General features: G+C 38.5%; 1 protein-coding gene across 2 annotated transcripts in view; it reads left to right on the top strand.

Moving 5' to 3' along the window:
- The first annotated feature begins 224 nt into the window (after positions 1-224).
- inpp5l (inositol polyphosphate-5-phosphatase L) overlaps positions 225-16,851 on the top strand; it is a 30,790-nt gene continuing 14,163 nt past the window's right edge. For both annotated transcript variants that reach the window (XM_066644102.1, XM_066644101.1), the window contains exons 1-4: positions 225-661; positions 14,048-14,089; positions 14,825-14,925; positions 15,931-16,018. In XM_066644102.1, the coding sequence (XP_066500199.1) occupies positions 602-661; positions 14,048-14,089; positions 14,825-14,925; positions 15,931-16,018 (291 nt within the window). In that variant the 5' untranslated portion in view covers positions 225-601. The remainder of the gene's footprint in view (positions 662-14,047; positions 14,090-14,824; positions 14,926-15,930; positions 16,019-16,851) is intronic.

Below are 16,851 nucleotides of genomic sequence, written 5' to 3'. Positions count from 1 at the left end.
TTTCCAAAGGGCATCACACAAGCCGTGTGTACACAACTGAACTCCTATGTCCAACTTCATGAAACTAAATGACTTAATTATAAGGGGATTGAATTTCACAGGGCAACCCGAGCGTTCAGTACAGTAACCTCCTCGACCAGCTTTAATGGGCGGAGCGAAAAACCCCGAGCCACAACAGCGCCAAAAAAAACAGACTCTGCTGCTTGAAGCCGAGCCCAAAAACCTGTAGAGCAGCAAGCAGCAGAGTCTCTCTCTCTCCAAACCCCAGCTTGGGTTCGTCCTCTCCGGGCTAATGCAGCTCAGATCTTAAGCCCAATTAACATGAACCGAGGCGGAGAGGCGCCGGCGCCGGAGCGCGCGGTCTGGACGACTTAACGGGAGAGCAGCGAGAAATGTGGCCGAGCGTAGGGCGACCATGAAGCAGCTCGTCGATGCGAAGAAAAGAGCCGTGTCTTGAACCAAGAGGAGAGAGAGAGCATCGCCGCGGACTAAATCCCTGCCTTTGACTCCTACTGCCCCTCGCTTTGGAGACAGACACCTTCAACAACATTAGCCACACCGAGCACCGTTTTCCCTCTTGGACTATTTACTGGACCTGAATATGGAGCACCACACGGACGTATTACTGGTCACCGCAAACGTCGGCTCCTTGTTTGACAACGTAAGTGTCCCCATGCATCCACGCAGAGGGTCATTATTGGATGTAAACCTCTCACTCATACTAACCAGACAGGGGTTCCTAATGTAGAGAACAGCTCAACTTTACAACTGCACAGGTAACAACGTCAATGTCACGTCAAGCTGAGGACAGGCAACTTTGCTGGGTTTCAGAGAATCTAAGCTTGGAGGACATTATCTCTCGTATAGGCGTTTTCTGTTATTAACTGTGATATTATGACAATACACATCGCATTCCCACAAATGCAGCACTACATCCTTTTATTCGTACAGAGAATTACCACCTGGTAGCCATTTAAATGACCTGGGTTACATTTCCAGAGAATGCTAGACTCACTGCAAGATTTAGAAGTGTTGTAACCGACACCCTGACGTTAATATCACCAGTTATGAAACTCATAGTACGTGTCATATAACACAAGACATGTACGCTCTAACGTTGGCTGTAATTGATGAATTCAACCTTGCCCCAAAACTGGGCAGTCAGAAGTTTGGCTCCTGTGTTGACAGAGGTTGTACAAGCAATTTAACCAAATATTACGTGTGTCTCCTGACTTAACAAGATTACAAGTGTGGTTATCACTGGCATAGAGATATAACCAACGATAAATACGTGTACTACGTGTCGGAGAGGTTTAAGTTGGCTTGTTCCACCTTAAATTATACAGCAATTATGCCGCAGGTACAATCTGGTCCTCAAGTTTGTATTTCATTCGCCATTTCTTGTTAGAATTTGCACCATAAATGGTACAGTTCCATCCGGGCGCTGGGGGTTATTTCTTCGCTTATGCTCTGAATGGGCCGTTCCACCTTAAATTATGCTGCGTTTAGACTATATTCTGACACCGAGTTGGTCTCTTCTTAAAGATGGTCGCAGGTTTTATTCGCCTGTTTCTTATTCGACAACCCAGTTCCAGTTCAAACTGGCGGATTACATTTGGTCGCTAAAGTTGAGTTTGTGCTTCTTAGTAGAATTTTCAGTTCCACCTTAAATGGTGCAGGAAGCCTTGTGGCTGTGACTGATACAGAACTGTGTGAAAACCGTTTCGGAGTAAGTTTGGAGGATCTTATTGCTCCTCTGACTCCTTTAGTCTCCGCGTTGTCGGTGTGTTTTCACCGTTAAGTCCGTTACTGTCTCTCTCTCGGGCCTCGGTCCGACCTCAGCCTCGCGCTGGAGTAGCGCGCACCGACCGTTGGAGGCAACGCTCCCCCTACGAGCTCGCGGAGCTGTGGCAGCCAATCAGCACGGAGCAAACGCTCCCCGTGCGCGCATTCAAATTCAAACAGGAAGTCCCGCGGACGTTTAAACGGCAGTTTTTCGCACTCGCGCTATAGACGCTGGCGGAAAATGACGTTTTTACCTTTACAAATCACAATGTATATTTTAGATTAACTTACATTTCTGAAATTCAGCTTTTTAGTTCAGTGTGATGAATAATTACTTTATACTAATAAACATAACTTATTAATTTATTCAGTAATATATCGGTAAATATTTGTTATTGATAGCGTAGCATATATTATCATTAAATAACTATTATAAATTAAAATGACCGTTATACGTTATTTTATTCTAAAAAATATAATGCTGTTTATTGATATTGGATGTAAAATTTGTTACATTAAATATTCATAGATCTCTTCATTTGCAATTTAATAATATCAAAATCTCATCAGTCTTACAAAAACAGATATGGCTCTTTTTGAATGCATTTATTTATGTTATGCACACTTATTTAAATATGTTTTGTGGATTGGAATTGAAGTCTTTGTCCACGCTTTTGAGATAATAATAATAATAATCAATGTAAGGCCTTCATTATTTGAATATAAATTGTTAAAAAAAAAAAAAACAGTAACTACACCTGGACAGTGTAAAGGGCATTATAAGGGGCTCAGTACACAGTGGCAGGGCTCTGGCATTTTGTGTGTTAGATTTTATTTTGTTTTTCTGTTTTGGTATTTTCAAATTTATTATTTGTAATTTATTATTACAAAACAAATCAAACATAAATCAGCTATAGATGAAATATTTTCTTATAGTATTGATACTATATATGGAGTTGTTATTTTAAGAATGATACAATATGCAAGCTACCACTGCTGCAATTTGAATGGAAATCTTCATAAAAATACACTCACAAATCAGCCAGACAGGTCAAATGTTGCTTTCATATCAGTAACCTACAGTTTGTGATGATAATGCTATGTAATGATGCTGAAGTATTGTTGTAGTACTTTTCTACATTTGTATTTCATTGAGGAGTTTTTGCATGTTTGTACCAATGTAGTTATTTTGACCTTGAAATTTGGAAGATCCTGTGATAAGTTTAAGGTAAACGTAACAGGAAAAGCCTTTAAACATTAGATATATTTGTTTAACGTATGTCAGGATAGCTACTGTTTAAGAACCTTCTTATCCATAGACTTGACAATACTTGGTCAAACCATAACTACAAAATAAGGCACAACTCAATGGGTTTTGAGGAATATACATTTGTAATTTTTGTTTAATTTTACTTTTTAAATTTTAATATTTTTAGATTTGTTTAGTCCAGAGAAAGGTGTGAAATATAACATGGTTGATGTTCATGATAGATTTGTAAAACTATGCATGACATAAAACTTGCATGAGCAATTATAACCTCACTATAACCTCACTAGGACTGCAAGATAAACATCCCCATTCCGATTTAATGAAACAAAAAATAATCCCTCACACCTTCAGTGGATTTGTTGATTCTGATTAAGTCCCTCTGTAAAGTTTTATTGTGAGAAATCCTTCAGGGCTATTGGCCCTTGACACCTGGTTTTACTTGACAAACTTTGCTCTATGCAAATAGCCCAGAGTTGTTGTTTTAATAGTTTTTGTCAAGATATTGCCTTCTTGCTGTGTGTGCATGTGTAAGCCTAGGGGTTAGACAGTGGAAAATTGGCTCTGCAAACAGTTTCCCGTGGCCATATTTGGCACAGTGCAAGCGCATGTTTGGGTCCATTGTGACCATAAACAGATGGATATCTTTTCCCAGAGGATTTTGACCTCTCCTGTCTACTTTCTAATAGGTCAACAGTGATGTGTTGAGCTGTAAAAACAAACTTCCAAAAATGGTAGGCTTTCTAGTGTCCCTGCTGATGGCTTACCAGATGTGGTTGGGGCTTAGATATATTTGGCTTGCTTATTGTGTTAAAAAGTTCACAAAGTGCTGTGACCTTGTAACTAACTGTTATTGTGCGGCACCAGTTCAGACATTAACTGCATTTTTATTGGAAAGACCCAGAGCTTTGTCTTGATACACATTGCAACTAGAAAAGCAATACTACTTTTTTGTCTCTGGTATGGTGGAAAATAAGTGCGCATTATGGCAAAAGTATTGTGTATTTGAAGATTGCATTATTGTACTGCATTATTGAGTTATGCAGAGGATTGACGACAAGTTAGAACAGGCATCATAAACCTACTAACCCGGCAATGGCTTGTTTAAAATGGCATGGATATTTTGAATGTGGTATGTTAGAGTTTTAGACAGTTTATATATGTATCTTTTCATCCTTGCCGTTGTTCAATGGGCTACAAATTCAAATACCCACAATTAAACTCCATTCTTTCCGGCTTTGAGCTTTTCATCGAAATCTCAAAAGTTCAGTCTTAGAAACTGGTTATGACCGAGAGATACAATCTCAGAGATGCAGTATATTACACACAGAAAATTGCATCGCAACTAGTCACAGTTCTTAGAAATATTTCATAATACATCACACCTCTAAGGGTCAAGTCCACTTCTTTATTAAGAAGTTATCATTTTCTTGTGAACTACACTCTTGCTTTGTGTTCACTTGGTTTCATCTATTGCACAACATTTTAGCAAAGAGCATTCACTAGAAGAAGCTGCAGTTTGTGAACCAGCATTCTTTCCGTCTTTCATTACATGCTGTACTGAATACCTTTGTGAAGCCAGTAATTCTCTATTCAACTCCTGAAAGCTCAGAGAGCTCCGTCTCACGCCAGTCCTGTCTGATGAGTGCTTCGCTCAGCCCCCATCATTCCTGCCATTGTTGCATGCTAAGGTTATAAACCCTGACCTCAAATGGTTTCAGACATGGTTTTCACATACACCCTGAAGCTGTCAGACAAAAGCATGAAAGGAATTAATTCAACAGAAAATTACAGAGAAGCCACAAAATCTAAAGGCATCTAAAGTGTTTTCTTTCAGTTTTTTTTGGAAGTTGGTTGCATTTTCTGCTTCTTGGGTTCCAAGGAAATTCTTCCACATCTCAGATGTTCAGCTGTTTCTGTGGTCAATCTCTTTTTCTCAGCAAGGTTTTCTTGTCAGATCAAATAATGGGTGTGGTACTGTGTACACCCATCTTTTTTAGTTTATATCAGCTCTTTTTAGCATCAGTTAATGTATACACCTTATTTTATATTTGATATATATATATATATATATATATATATATAACACAGCTTATACATGGCCGATTACAGGTATTTTTAGAGATTAATTTGTCCGTTCTCTGACTCTTTTCCCATGAACATGTACAGAGATGAAAGACTGTAAAAGCACTTAAAGTAACTTGAAATATCAGCCCTTGGATTCAGGCCCAGCAATAGGAAATGAAGCGTTGCAAATTGGGAAAGTCTCCTGAGACTACAGATGAAGAAAGTTTCCATTGGCCCACCCTTCCAGTTCTACAGGAGAGAGAGAGAGAGAGAGAGAGAGAGTGTAAAGAGAATGAGTAAATGGCCTTTTCTCTAAATATATAGGTGGTGCTTCTGTATGCAAGGATTTTATCAGGGCCTCTATTGCTCTTCTCTAAAGCTGTTAAGTATATTCAATGTTTGAAATTTGTCTGTGGAAAAATTCAGGCCAGGGGGAGATATAAATAACTTACTGCACTAAATCAGTCCATTCCTTCATTAGTCAATCCATCAAAACTAATTGTACAGGTCTCAGTATGCAAAAAAAAATTGTTACACAATCAGCGATGCTCTTAAAATGAAAGTGGTTTAAAATGTGTTAAAAAAATAGGGCATATGAGTATCTGGTTAAAAACAGCATACAGTGGAACCTCTACCTACGAACTTGATCTGTTCCGTGACCCGGTTCGTAAGTAGAAAAGTTAGTTTCTCGATTTTCCCCATTTAAAATAATGGAAAAGCAATTAATGCGTTCCAGCCCCCGCCCCGAAAGTCACCCTTTTTGCACTGATATATGTTTACAACACTCTCAAATTAGTAAAAAAATATATGTAGCGTTACTAATGAAGACGTGACGACTGGCTGGAGGAGTTACACAGGCACTGGCTGTATGACGGGAGGTGGGGGGTGGGGGGAATAACGGAGAGTAGGCGGTGAATGTGGGGAGACGAAGCGTACATACGGTTTAACTTAGCACGAATTTCGATGTCTGCTATTTACACTAATGCTAAATTGCTAAAGCTACAATTTGCTAATCTTAAAAGCTCACTCAAGTCTGGGCGCGCTGGGAGACTCGCCTATTGGGGTCAGTGGCCATTTCCAGACGCCGGCTCAGCGGAGGCTTGGGTTCGTTTCTAGAGTCATGGTTCATTTGTGGAGGCAATAAATATTCAAATGCCCGGTTTGTATCTTGGAAAGTTCGTTAGTTTAGGCGTTCGTTAGTAGAGGTTCCACTGTATTTGCAAAACATGTTACAGTAGCTATTCCAGTCTCGCTATATTAGTCATAACTAAATTTATGTTACATAATTAAAGATATGCACTATAATTCTTTAGTTTTATTGGATTCAATGATTGATTTGATCCAGACACCCAGGAACTCATCTGGAACAGAGATCAAGAGATCACACTTTGCAGTAAGAGGTTAGAGAGTTTATTTGCATAGCTTTTTTGCAGTTTTGTTAGAGCAAGCACTAATATCATGATAACTAAACAAAATATGGTGCAGCCCATAAGTTTTTAGGGTGTAATTAGCATGTTTTTTACATAAACTTAAAAATGTGGTTTTGGTTCTGTTTAGTTAGTTGTATGTAATTGGTGGCGTATCAGCACTGATGGATATCAGTTATGTAGGACTGTAGGAAAACAAAGAATTAACTAGATTCAGTACTGTAACAAATCTGTCCTGAAATAGCACACTTTCACATTATGTACTGTGATGTCAGTTGCTGTCAGACAAAAACAATACCTCCAGAATTCTCCTTTTTCAGATGAAGTCATGTCATCAAATTTTATTTGAAGGCATTTTGGAGAATTTTTGATTGGCCTGTTTAATGAAACATTTCACAATGTGTAAAAGGCAGCTGGGATTAATGAGAGATGACAAGGTTGTATCTATGTATATGTTCTTAAGCGGTACTGTAATGTTTGAGTAGTTTGAGCATGATAGCCAAATTTTAGATTAAGACAGTAAAGTGTTTCATTTGAAAACGTTAATCCTAACTTATTTTAAAGCTGAGTAGCTCCTAAAGGAGAGTTATTGTATTGGTGTTTTTAGCAGATACTCAGTGCTTCAGCAATGGTAGTGGTGCTGGGAAAAGTGGAGTCCTGCCATTTCTAATGTCTCATTTTGACTCAGTACAGACATGCTAACATGGCACTAGTGAAAGGTCTGAGTCCTTCTCTAGCTGGTTTAATCTGGAGTTTGTTTTCAGGTGTTTGTACAGGACCTTGTTGTCACTGTAGAGCGGTTTTACGCTTGTCCAGCCCACGCAGTAGCTCACCTTGCCCACCCATGCAAATAAACTATGCAAAGACCCACTGGCTTTCAAGTAGATCCTGCCTATATGGCTTCTAGTACAACTTGTATTTTTAAACTGACCTGTGTGTGGTTAATCAGGATAACAGAATATCACTACATGGATAACACAAGAGGAAAGTATACATCCAAAATTCAGGAAAACAGCTAGCAAATGCAGAATTTTCAGAGCAACACAATGTGTAAGGTCTATAATTGCAGAACGACATAGGGTATGGTCAGGTCACCTCTTAAAATGGACGGTCAGTGTAGAAATAAAGGATGTGGATTTAATGTTATGACTGATTAGTTTATACTCAAAGATTTATGGACATCTATATTTATAGTCGTCTGTCATCTCTTTACAGTTGTTACAGAACCAGCTCTTCTGGTATAGGCTTTATTACATGTTGGAATATTGCTCTGGGGATGAGACGTCATTTAGACTCATTAGTTAGGTCAGGCAATAATGTTGGATGATTAGCTCTGGATCACAAGCAACATTCCAACTCATCCCAAACATGTTGAAGCTGAGTCATCCCAGGAAACACACCTCAACTTCTCAACAAACTGTAAAATGTTCTCAAACACACAAACAAATGTACCATGTTCTTGCTCAGATTAGCTTTTCAGTCTGTTCTTCAATGGTCAGGACCCCCACAGAACAAGTATAGATCATTCTCAGTGCTGCAGTGACACTGATATGGTGGTGACATGTTTGTGTGTAGTTGTGTTGGTCTGAGTGGATCAGATACAGCAGTGATGTTGGAGTTTAAACCACTTAGTGTCACTGCTGGTCTGAGAACCATCCTATGTCCACTGATGAAGGAGTAGAGAACAACCAACACAAATTGTGCAACAACATATGAGCTAATGTCTCTGACTTTATATCTAGAGGTGGACCAGAAACTTAGCATGTCTAACACAGTGGACACTGAGTGGACACAGTGTTTATTTGGACAGTGCTGCACAAATTAAAAAAAAAATTCTCTTTTGGCATTTGGAACTTTGACAGCAATATAAATAGTGTATACGTGTACTCAAAAGTTGTAATCAGGAACTTGAGGAGTATTAGAAAGCAATATGAGGCAGTGTCTGAGATTTGCTTTGTTAGCTTAGCACTAGTTAAGTTAAGTATGTGAGGCTTGTACTGTACTAGCTAGCACTGTGTTTATTGGCTTAATTTACACAACTTCCCCTCACTTCAGATGCAAACATAACAAAATTTTGTTTGGTGTCTGAAGTTTGCCATGTTTTCTACTGGAAATGTTAAGCTAATGTAGCTAACAAGAAATGGAAGCCTTTTCCTAGAGCGTAACATTGTAATTACCCTCAGACAGATGAGAACTTGGTTTTCGCCTCAACTTTACCAGTCCTCTGCGGTTATAGCTGTACTATCATTTGTAAACTTTCAACATTTAAATTTTTGTTTACTTTAGTTCTCTGTCAGACTTTCGGTTGTTTCATGAAGTAGATGTCCTTTTTTGTTTATGTTTTGTATTTATTTGTGTTTTACAATGCTGTTGCTTTAGCAATGCATGTCAAGCCCTGATGATATACACTATGACATGACTTCATCATCGTATTCACAGTCTAAACTTGTAATATATTCATAACTTTGTGCTATAATGGGCTTGCGGTCTAGTTGTATGGATCAGTATTGTTAAAGTTTGACAGTTTATGTAAAAAACAGTTCCTGGTGTCCTTGCTGAGTTTGTCTCAGTGTGGAATCCACTGCGTGCAAAATGCCACGTTGTTGACGTCATGGTTAAAAATCATACGTGACTGACAACGAGATTAGGATTTCAAAACAATATGCACTGCACAAAACATCCTAAACATTAAACCTAAAATTAACCATTTGTTAATTAATCTCAGATTGATTTACTGAGAAAATGTGCAAAAGTACTGGCAAAATTTAAGGTGGCTGCTTTTGCTATTTTTAGCTGGGCACCTTGCTTTTGTTCTTTTGTCCAGCCATGTATTTGACTATTAAAGCTGACTTTCCGAACAAGGTTAGACCGTTCTGAACAGGCCCAAACCTATCTGTTAACTTTTTTTTTCCAGCACTGAAAGAAAAGTAGGACAAGTGTAGCATAGTGAATATTATATGTAGGTGGTGAAGCTGTAGATATATGTTTTTATGAGTAAAAATACCCTCTTTTGCAATGCTAGGTTATTGATTATTTTTTAATAGTCTCATGAGATGTGTTGTCTGAAACCCAACATTCTGCTCAGTGTCTGCAATCAGGCCCAAAATACTTCAATAAAAGCAGTGATGCTTCTCGAATTCTCAAATTGTCACTTGAAAAGATGGTGAATCAAGCACATAAACCAAGCATGTCTTTTTATATTGCTATTATTTCCTGCGTGTTGCAGAGCAATTTGGTTTCCTGTATTGTATAATTTAGTACTCAACCACTATGGGCTAGTTATGTGTATTCGAAAATGTTACATTAATAAGAGCATGGGAAAGCCTATAAAGAATGTAGATTTATCAATATTAGTATCTGACATACAACAAAGTGTCAACGTTGGTATCTGAACCCATACGCAAGTAAATGCATTGCTTCAAAGACAAGATGCAAACCTAAAATAGCCCACATTTCCAGACAACTCAAAGCAATAATCAGATACTGAGTAAGTTATATAAGTGTTGTGGAACATCCTTAAATATCCAGCATTTATCAGCAGCATAAGACCCAAACATCCACATTTTTCAGCATAGAAACAAAACATCCATCCTAGCATCTTTCATAAGTATCTACATACCGTAAAACACAAGGCACACACTCTAAAACAGGAGAATTACAGTCATACAGGAAAATACACACAGCAACTGATTGACAAACGTCAAATTATAAGACCTGGATGTTTTTGAGTATTCTTTACTGTAAAAGAAGTAGAAAGTAAGTATTGTAACTGTCAGTATTTTATCTAAATAACATAACTTTACTCAGAATGAACCTAGTTTATGTCTTCTTTAGTAACATACTGATTATTTATACTTTGAGTATTTTCTAATAATAATACTTATTATGAATACTTAAATTCAGCAGTAAATTGGGTTTATTTATTCAGTTACAGTTTAACAGTCTGTATCCAGTTATTAGTTTCTAAATTAGTTTTGTTGAGACTGGGTCACACACCACAGATTGTTCAGATTCAATGTTTTATATTGTATCGATTGTCCAACAAATGGTAAAATGTTGCTCCCTGAGAAACCTGACATGCCTCAAAAATATTGACCAAGTTTGACACCTTAAAAAAACTGAAAACTAGAATAAAAAAAATTAAAGTGCTTATACTGGTAACAGTGGTTTCAGTGAAATTCAGTGGAAGCATTTTTGAATTCTCTGACTTAATAGCAGTGATTTTTGGATATCCAGGTCATTTGTGTGATTAAGATACTGAAATTAGGTCCAAAATGTCTAATGTGGGCATGACACTCACTAAAGGATGCCACATACTGTATGTTCCTGTGTTGATTGATGCTGCATGGACTAAGAGAGAGATGTGTCTTAATGGTGATATATTGCCATTATCAAGATCAGTTTTCCTGTTGTTCACATGATACAGAGGACATCATCCATGCTTAGTGCTCTTGTTCTAAAATATCATGATTAATATTGTGAGTTAAAGGAACATATGATATTTTTAACTTACAATTACAGCTTCAATATCACTGTGATGTTTCAGTGACATGTAATAGGGAGAACAGAGCCTCTGTCATTGCTACTCTGGGTTCAGGACTGCAGAAACTGCAGTATGTAACTTTTGGTGGAGGGTAGGAAACTACCGCCTCCTCAAATCTTACTTGGTGCTCCTTTAAGTATCCTGATATGATATTTTTGTCATATCCCCCCACCCTCAAAGTGTCCTACTGGATATTTATTACTCGATACGCAGTTCTTATTTGAGCTGCTACTTTTACATTTGTTAAATTTCTTTTTGGGAAAGCATTGTTAATTTTTTTAGGCTTTTATTTATTTTACCCAATTAACAGTGAGGTTATCCCAGTTCAAGTCAATTGTTTTCAATGTTTTTTTTTAAAACTAGATATGTACAAATGTTTGAAAGATATGTGCTTTGATCTGCCTTGTTTGTAAAGAGAAAAGATAGTGAATTTTCCACAGCATTTGCTATAAACATAAACAGTGTTCTGTTTGTGCTCAGGAACAAGTTTATACATCTTTCGTCTTGAGACTTGTTGCTGAGATATGTGCACGGGCATGGCTCCAGAGTCTGCTTAAATGAGCTTAGAACTTTTTTTTTCCCAGTGTTTCTTCTTCACCGTGTAAAAACATCATCAACTTGACACTTTATGTACTGCAGGTTTCAGAGAATCTGTACATAAACGATTTTAAACATGGTCGCCCCCAAGTGGAGGGGCCACTAATCTGTTTTTTTGTTAGTTGCACTACATAGAAGAAGTGCACTTATTTAAGAACCACAAGGTAAGATTTTTGTTCCAGGGTGCCACCTACAGTTTACAGCACTGTCCTAAAATCAAAGGGAAGGGAGTTACATAATGTAGTTTCTACAGTGCTGAGCCCAGAATAGCAATGACCGAGTTATTCTCAATATTACAGGTCAAGTAAAACATCACAAAGATATTGAAGCTGTAATTTTAAGATAAAAATACACCTCAGTTAGGGGTGGGCGATATGGCAAAAATACATTATCGTGATTTTTTTTGTGCAGGATCACAATCTCGATTTTATCACGATTCTTTTTCATGCTGCGTTTTACAGATAATGAATGGATGAATGAATATTATTTTAAATCTTCCTTTGGAATCTTCAAAGACCCCAACCTCTCCATAAGGAAAATGAGTAATTTTACTGCAGACGAAAAAAAAAAAAAAAATCAATGCCAATTCAACTGATGTGTAATATGTACACAGTACGTAAACAACTTAGCTATAAGAACTGCAGTGGACCGGATGTGCATTAGCACAATCCAATGATCTCACTGTGATGGTGTATCGTGGACAAATTCTTATCGGTTCCCGATCCAATGTCGTCATATCGCACGCCCCTAACCCCAGTGTTCCTTTAAAAGGCATAAAATGATACTTATGTCTTATTTTATTGGACATTCATGTGTCGTATGTGAGTATTGTGTATCTAGGTATCCTTACTGACTTTTGTATTTGGACGCATATAAACCTGAGGTATCTTTTTTTTATTCTAGCCTAACTCTATCCTAACAAGCTAAGGGTATTTTTGAGCATTTAGAAGTAATTCTAATATATATATATTCACTGAAATAAATAGTGTTTAAAGTTAAAAGTGTTTTTCTGTGTTAAAAATGTCTTCTTTAAATTCACAGATACACATTTGACAGACTCAGGTCACTAGTTCATTACACACACACTTTCTGTCCTCAGGGCTTTACCCTCTGTTGTCTGCACTCATATATTATTCAGTGTGGCCTTTGAACAGTGTTGCCATGTGCTGGAAGTGATTAGTGCTCTTTGTTTAAACGTCCCTTATCTAAAGCTTGCTGAAATTATTAATGAATGACGTGTGTCTTATAACAGAGGACAGTGTTGACTTTGTGGATATGTTGGACATTCTTTGGGGTTTTATTAGTGAGCTCCTTTGCCATATGTCAGGTCACGTGTGTACAGTAAAGTAACTAATCAGGGCAACAAATCTTTACTGTTGTGCATTGTCTCTTATTGTAGACGTGCAACGTCAAAGAACATGTTTACATTTAATGTCACTGATCTACTGTTATCAGTGTTTTTGCTCAGCACAAACCATTTGTTGCTACATTCTGCATATGAAGGTGTTACATTTAGTCAGTGTTTGGTTTTTAGTAGAGCCTCAATGTGTGGATACTGTGAAAACAGTTTTTTATATTTTGTTCATCATGTGTTGTTCATAAATAAAGTTTCTGTTCTTAGAAGTTTTTTTATGAATGAAAAGTTTTAGGGCATCATTTGATGTTCCAATTCCAAAACTTTGGCTTTGATATTAAACATTGCATCTAAAGGCTTGTTATCAATGCAAAGCAGTGGGTAAAATGATCATAATTGTTTGAGAAACAAATTTTTCTTGGTTTGGGAAAAAGAAAATGCTCAAAAAGATACAAAATACTTTCCTTTTTTCCACTTTACACTTACTGTCCGTTTCATTAGCTCCACTTACCATATAGACGCACTTTGGAACTTATCTGTTGCTTATCACTAGTCCAGCAGTGATACTGAGGGCTTTGAAAACTCTAGCAGCCACTGCTGTGTCTGATCCACCCGTACCAGCACAACACACACTAACACCCCTCCACTGTGTCAGATTGATCCACCATCCAAATCATGCTCTGCTCTGACTATTGGGTTAACAAAGTATGCAGAGCAACATGTGGACTACAGTCAGTAAATATAAAGTGCAGCTGTATGGTAAATGGAGCTGATAAGACTATATTACCATGGGTATAAAAGAGATGCCCCTTCATTAACTGAAGATGTTAGGCCCAAATCTAGTACTCAGCTGTAGGTGCTCATGACTGAATGAGATAAAAGTGGCAGATTTTAAGTTGTGGTCAAGACCTGCTGTGAACCAGGGCTGAAGTGTAAACTGATTATGGCCTGTGATAATAATAGCAGTAATGTGCTGTGAGACTGAAATGTGGTTCTGTGTTCCTCAGGTGGGGGAGATCGAGAGCGATTGGCTCCGGGAGTTCTTCACGGTGAGTTTTCCTCTGGTCAACAGCTCTGTTTAACACACTGGCTTTTGTCACTTTTATGGCCAGCAGTTCTTTCTCAACTGAAGCCTGCCAAGTGCAGTTTTATATAAAGCACTGTGGATAGTGAGTATGCAAACACACAAGTGAATGAGAGCACCGTTCAAACGTCTGCTGTGATAGATTATGTTTATTCCTGCTTTAAAGTTGTATGTAAACGGCACATTGTATTTAAGAAATGAGGTAAAATTTTGTACAGAGAACAGCTGAAATATGTGATATTTGTCTCTACATTTTAATGCAGAATTTTTAATGATTTGCAGAGTTTAACCTAAATATAAAGTGTGTCACCTTTTTGCACAGGCTACGTTTTCCACCTTATGTGAAATTCAGCAAGTAACCAATGAAAATTAAAATAAGCAGACGTATGTTCTGGGTCAAGGATGTCTACAAAACCTGTAGTTTGACCAGGACACACAAATTTTACCTCAAAATTAATAAATAAATAAATAATGTTTATTATATGTAAATTAATATTTATAATAAATAATTGTAATATATGAATATCCTATCTTTAAGTAACCTGTATATTGTTGTGTTTTCCCATAGGAGAGGATTTTGTAAAGGGTTAATCTTAATTAATTAATGAGATGTAATTCATTAATGAGTTGAATCAGCAGCCCTAAAGGAGGCAAAGCCTGCGCTGATCTGTTCTTATTTCTTTTCCTGTTTCTCTGACAGACTGTACACACGCATAGGCCCCGCTTTGTTGCGCTGCACTTCCAGGAGGTCGGGGGAAAAGACTACATGGTCAACATGGCTCATGCTGAGAACTTCTTCTGGTGAGTCTTAAGATCTTGTGAAGACTGATGTTTTGTGAGATACAGAAGACACGACGGTGTGAAATATGAAGAAATAGAGACCTATCCTTTAGTTCTTTAACTCTGAGCTAAGTTAGGTCACTTGTTCTTTCACTCACACACTCACATTTAGCAAAGTGCACCACAAGGGGTTTCAGAGCTGCAAGACAGGGTAGTCTTATTTTATTTGTGATGGTCTGTGGGACTGTCTGTGAGGAGTGTGGTGTGTTCTCTCTGTGTCTGCGTGGGTTTCCTCCGGGTGACTGTCTGTGAGAAGTGTGGTGTGTTCTCTCTGTGTCTGCGTGGGTTTCCTCCGGGTGACTGTCTGTGAGGAGTGTGGTGTGTTCTCCCTGTGTCTGCGTGGGTTTCCTCCGGGTGACTGTCTGTGAGGAGTGTGGTGTGTTCTCCCTGTGTCTGCGTGGGTTTCCTCTGGGTGACTGTCTGTGAGGAGTGTGGTGTGTTCTCCCTGTGTCTGCGTTGGTTTCTTCTGGGTGACTGTCTGTGAGGAGTGTGGTGTGTTCTCCCTGTGTCTGCGTGGGTTTCCCGGTTTCCTCCCACAGTCCTACACGTTGGTAGGTGGATTGATGACTCAAAAGTGTCTGTGGTGGGGAGTGTCCCCTCCAGGGTGTATTCCCGCCTTGCGCCCAATGATTCCAGGTAGGCTCTGGACCCACCGCGACCCTGAACTGGATAAGGGTTACAGATAATGAATGAATGGTCCAACCTCAATTTTGCAACCTGTATTCTTTTCATACACGACTTTAAAACAGGTAGTAATCTACCTTAATTAATATTTTTAATTTGTTACTGATATGATTAAAATTTTAAACAATGGGGATACATATATATACATAGGTTTGTGTATATTAACCATCCCAGTGTGGTTACTATCATTAACCCAGATCTAAAAACACTTTCTGCATTCAGAAGCCCTCTGTGCCTGTGTGTTTTGTTTGGCACTTACTCTCACTTTTCCTCCTATTGTAGGACCATCGAGTCCAGCTCAGAGATGAAGGACTTTGACCGTGTGTGTGTTTACGTCGACACTCACTTCAAGGCAGAGGACAATTTCACGGTGAGTGTGTGATTGGACGAGGAGGCAGAGAGCCCCCTCTTGGATGATGTTTAGTTGATGTCCAAAATCGAAAGCCGCTGCCTTGATGCCTTGCTCGGGATGTGGAGCAGTGAAATTGTGTTCTTTGGAGTGAACATGCAGTGCCTTGTATCTTGTGTGAAGACGTTCTTAAAGAGTAGAAGATGTTACGAGAAGTTCCTATTACTACCTTTGATTTAAGTACCTGGGAAAGCGGTAAATGGTTTTAAATGATGGTCCGCTTGGTCAGACACAGTTTATGACCACAAGATGGTGCACTGCTCCAAGCTGAGAAACATGATTGCACATCTGCCTGTTGTTGTTTTTTTGTTGGTTACTTTTTTTAACCCTATTTGTACTTCAGAGTTCACACTGCAGCAACAGCATGGCCCAGGCCTTAATGATCTCTGTCACCTCTTAGAATTGTGTCCTGTTTTAGCTTCGTGGAAAGGGCCGTTGTCATCAGTGGTTGCCAAGTTTCCTCCTCAGAGGAGCCACTTTATGGAGAGTTCCTGAAAAACAGAGTCATCTGAATAGCTGAATGATTGGTGGCATGTTTAAAGTGCAGCGGTGGAGCTGCACCTTTCTGACAGGTTAAACACGGCCAGAGGGAATGTGTTGAGGACTGTAGTCTCTTACACACTTACAGATGGACGTTGAGTGAGATCCAGACAGGAAAACTGCATGACCTTCAACCACACACACACACACACACACACACACACACACACACCCATACACACACACACACGTCAATATGGCAATAAAAGGCCTCCCTAGAGAGCAGTACATTGAACAGCGTAGTGGATAATTAC

This window comes from Hoplias malabaricus, chromosome 14, assembly GCF_029633855.1.
Source record: "Hoplias malabaricus isolate fHopMal1 chromosome 14, fHopMal1.hap1, whole genome shotgun sequence".
Classification (NCBI taxonomy): Eukaryota; Metazoa; Chordata; class Actinopteri; order Characiformes; family Erythrinidae; genus Hoplias; species Hoplias malabaricus.
The sequence above is the reverse complement of the archived record's forward strand: the minus strand, read 5'-3'. Positions and strand labels throughout refer to the sequence as shown.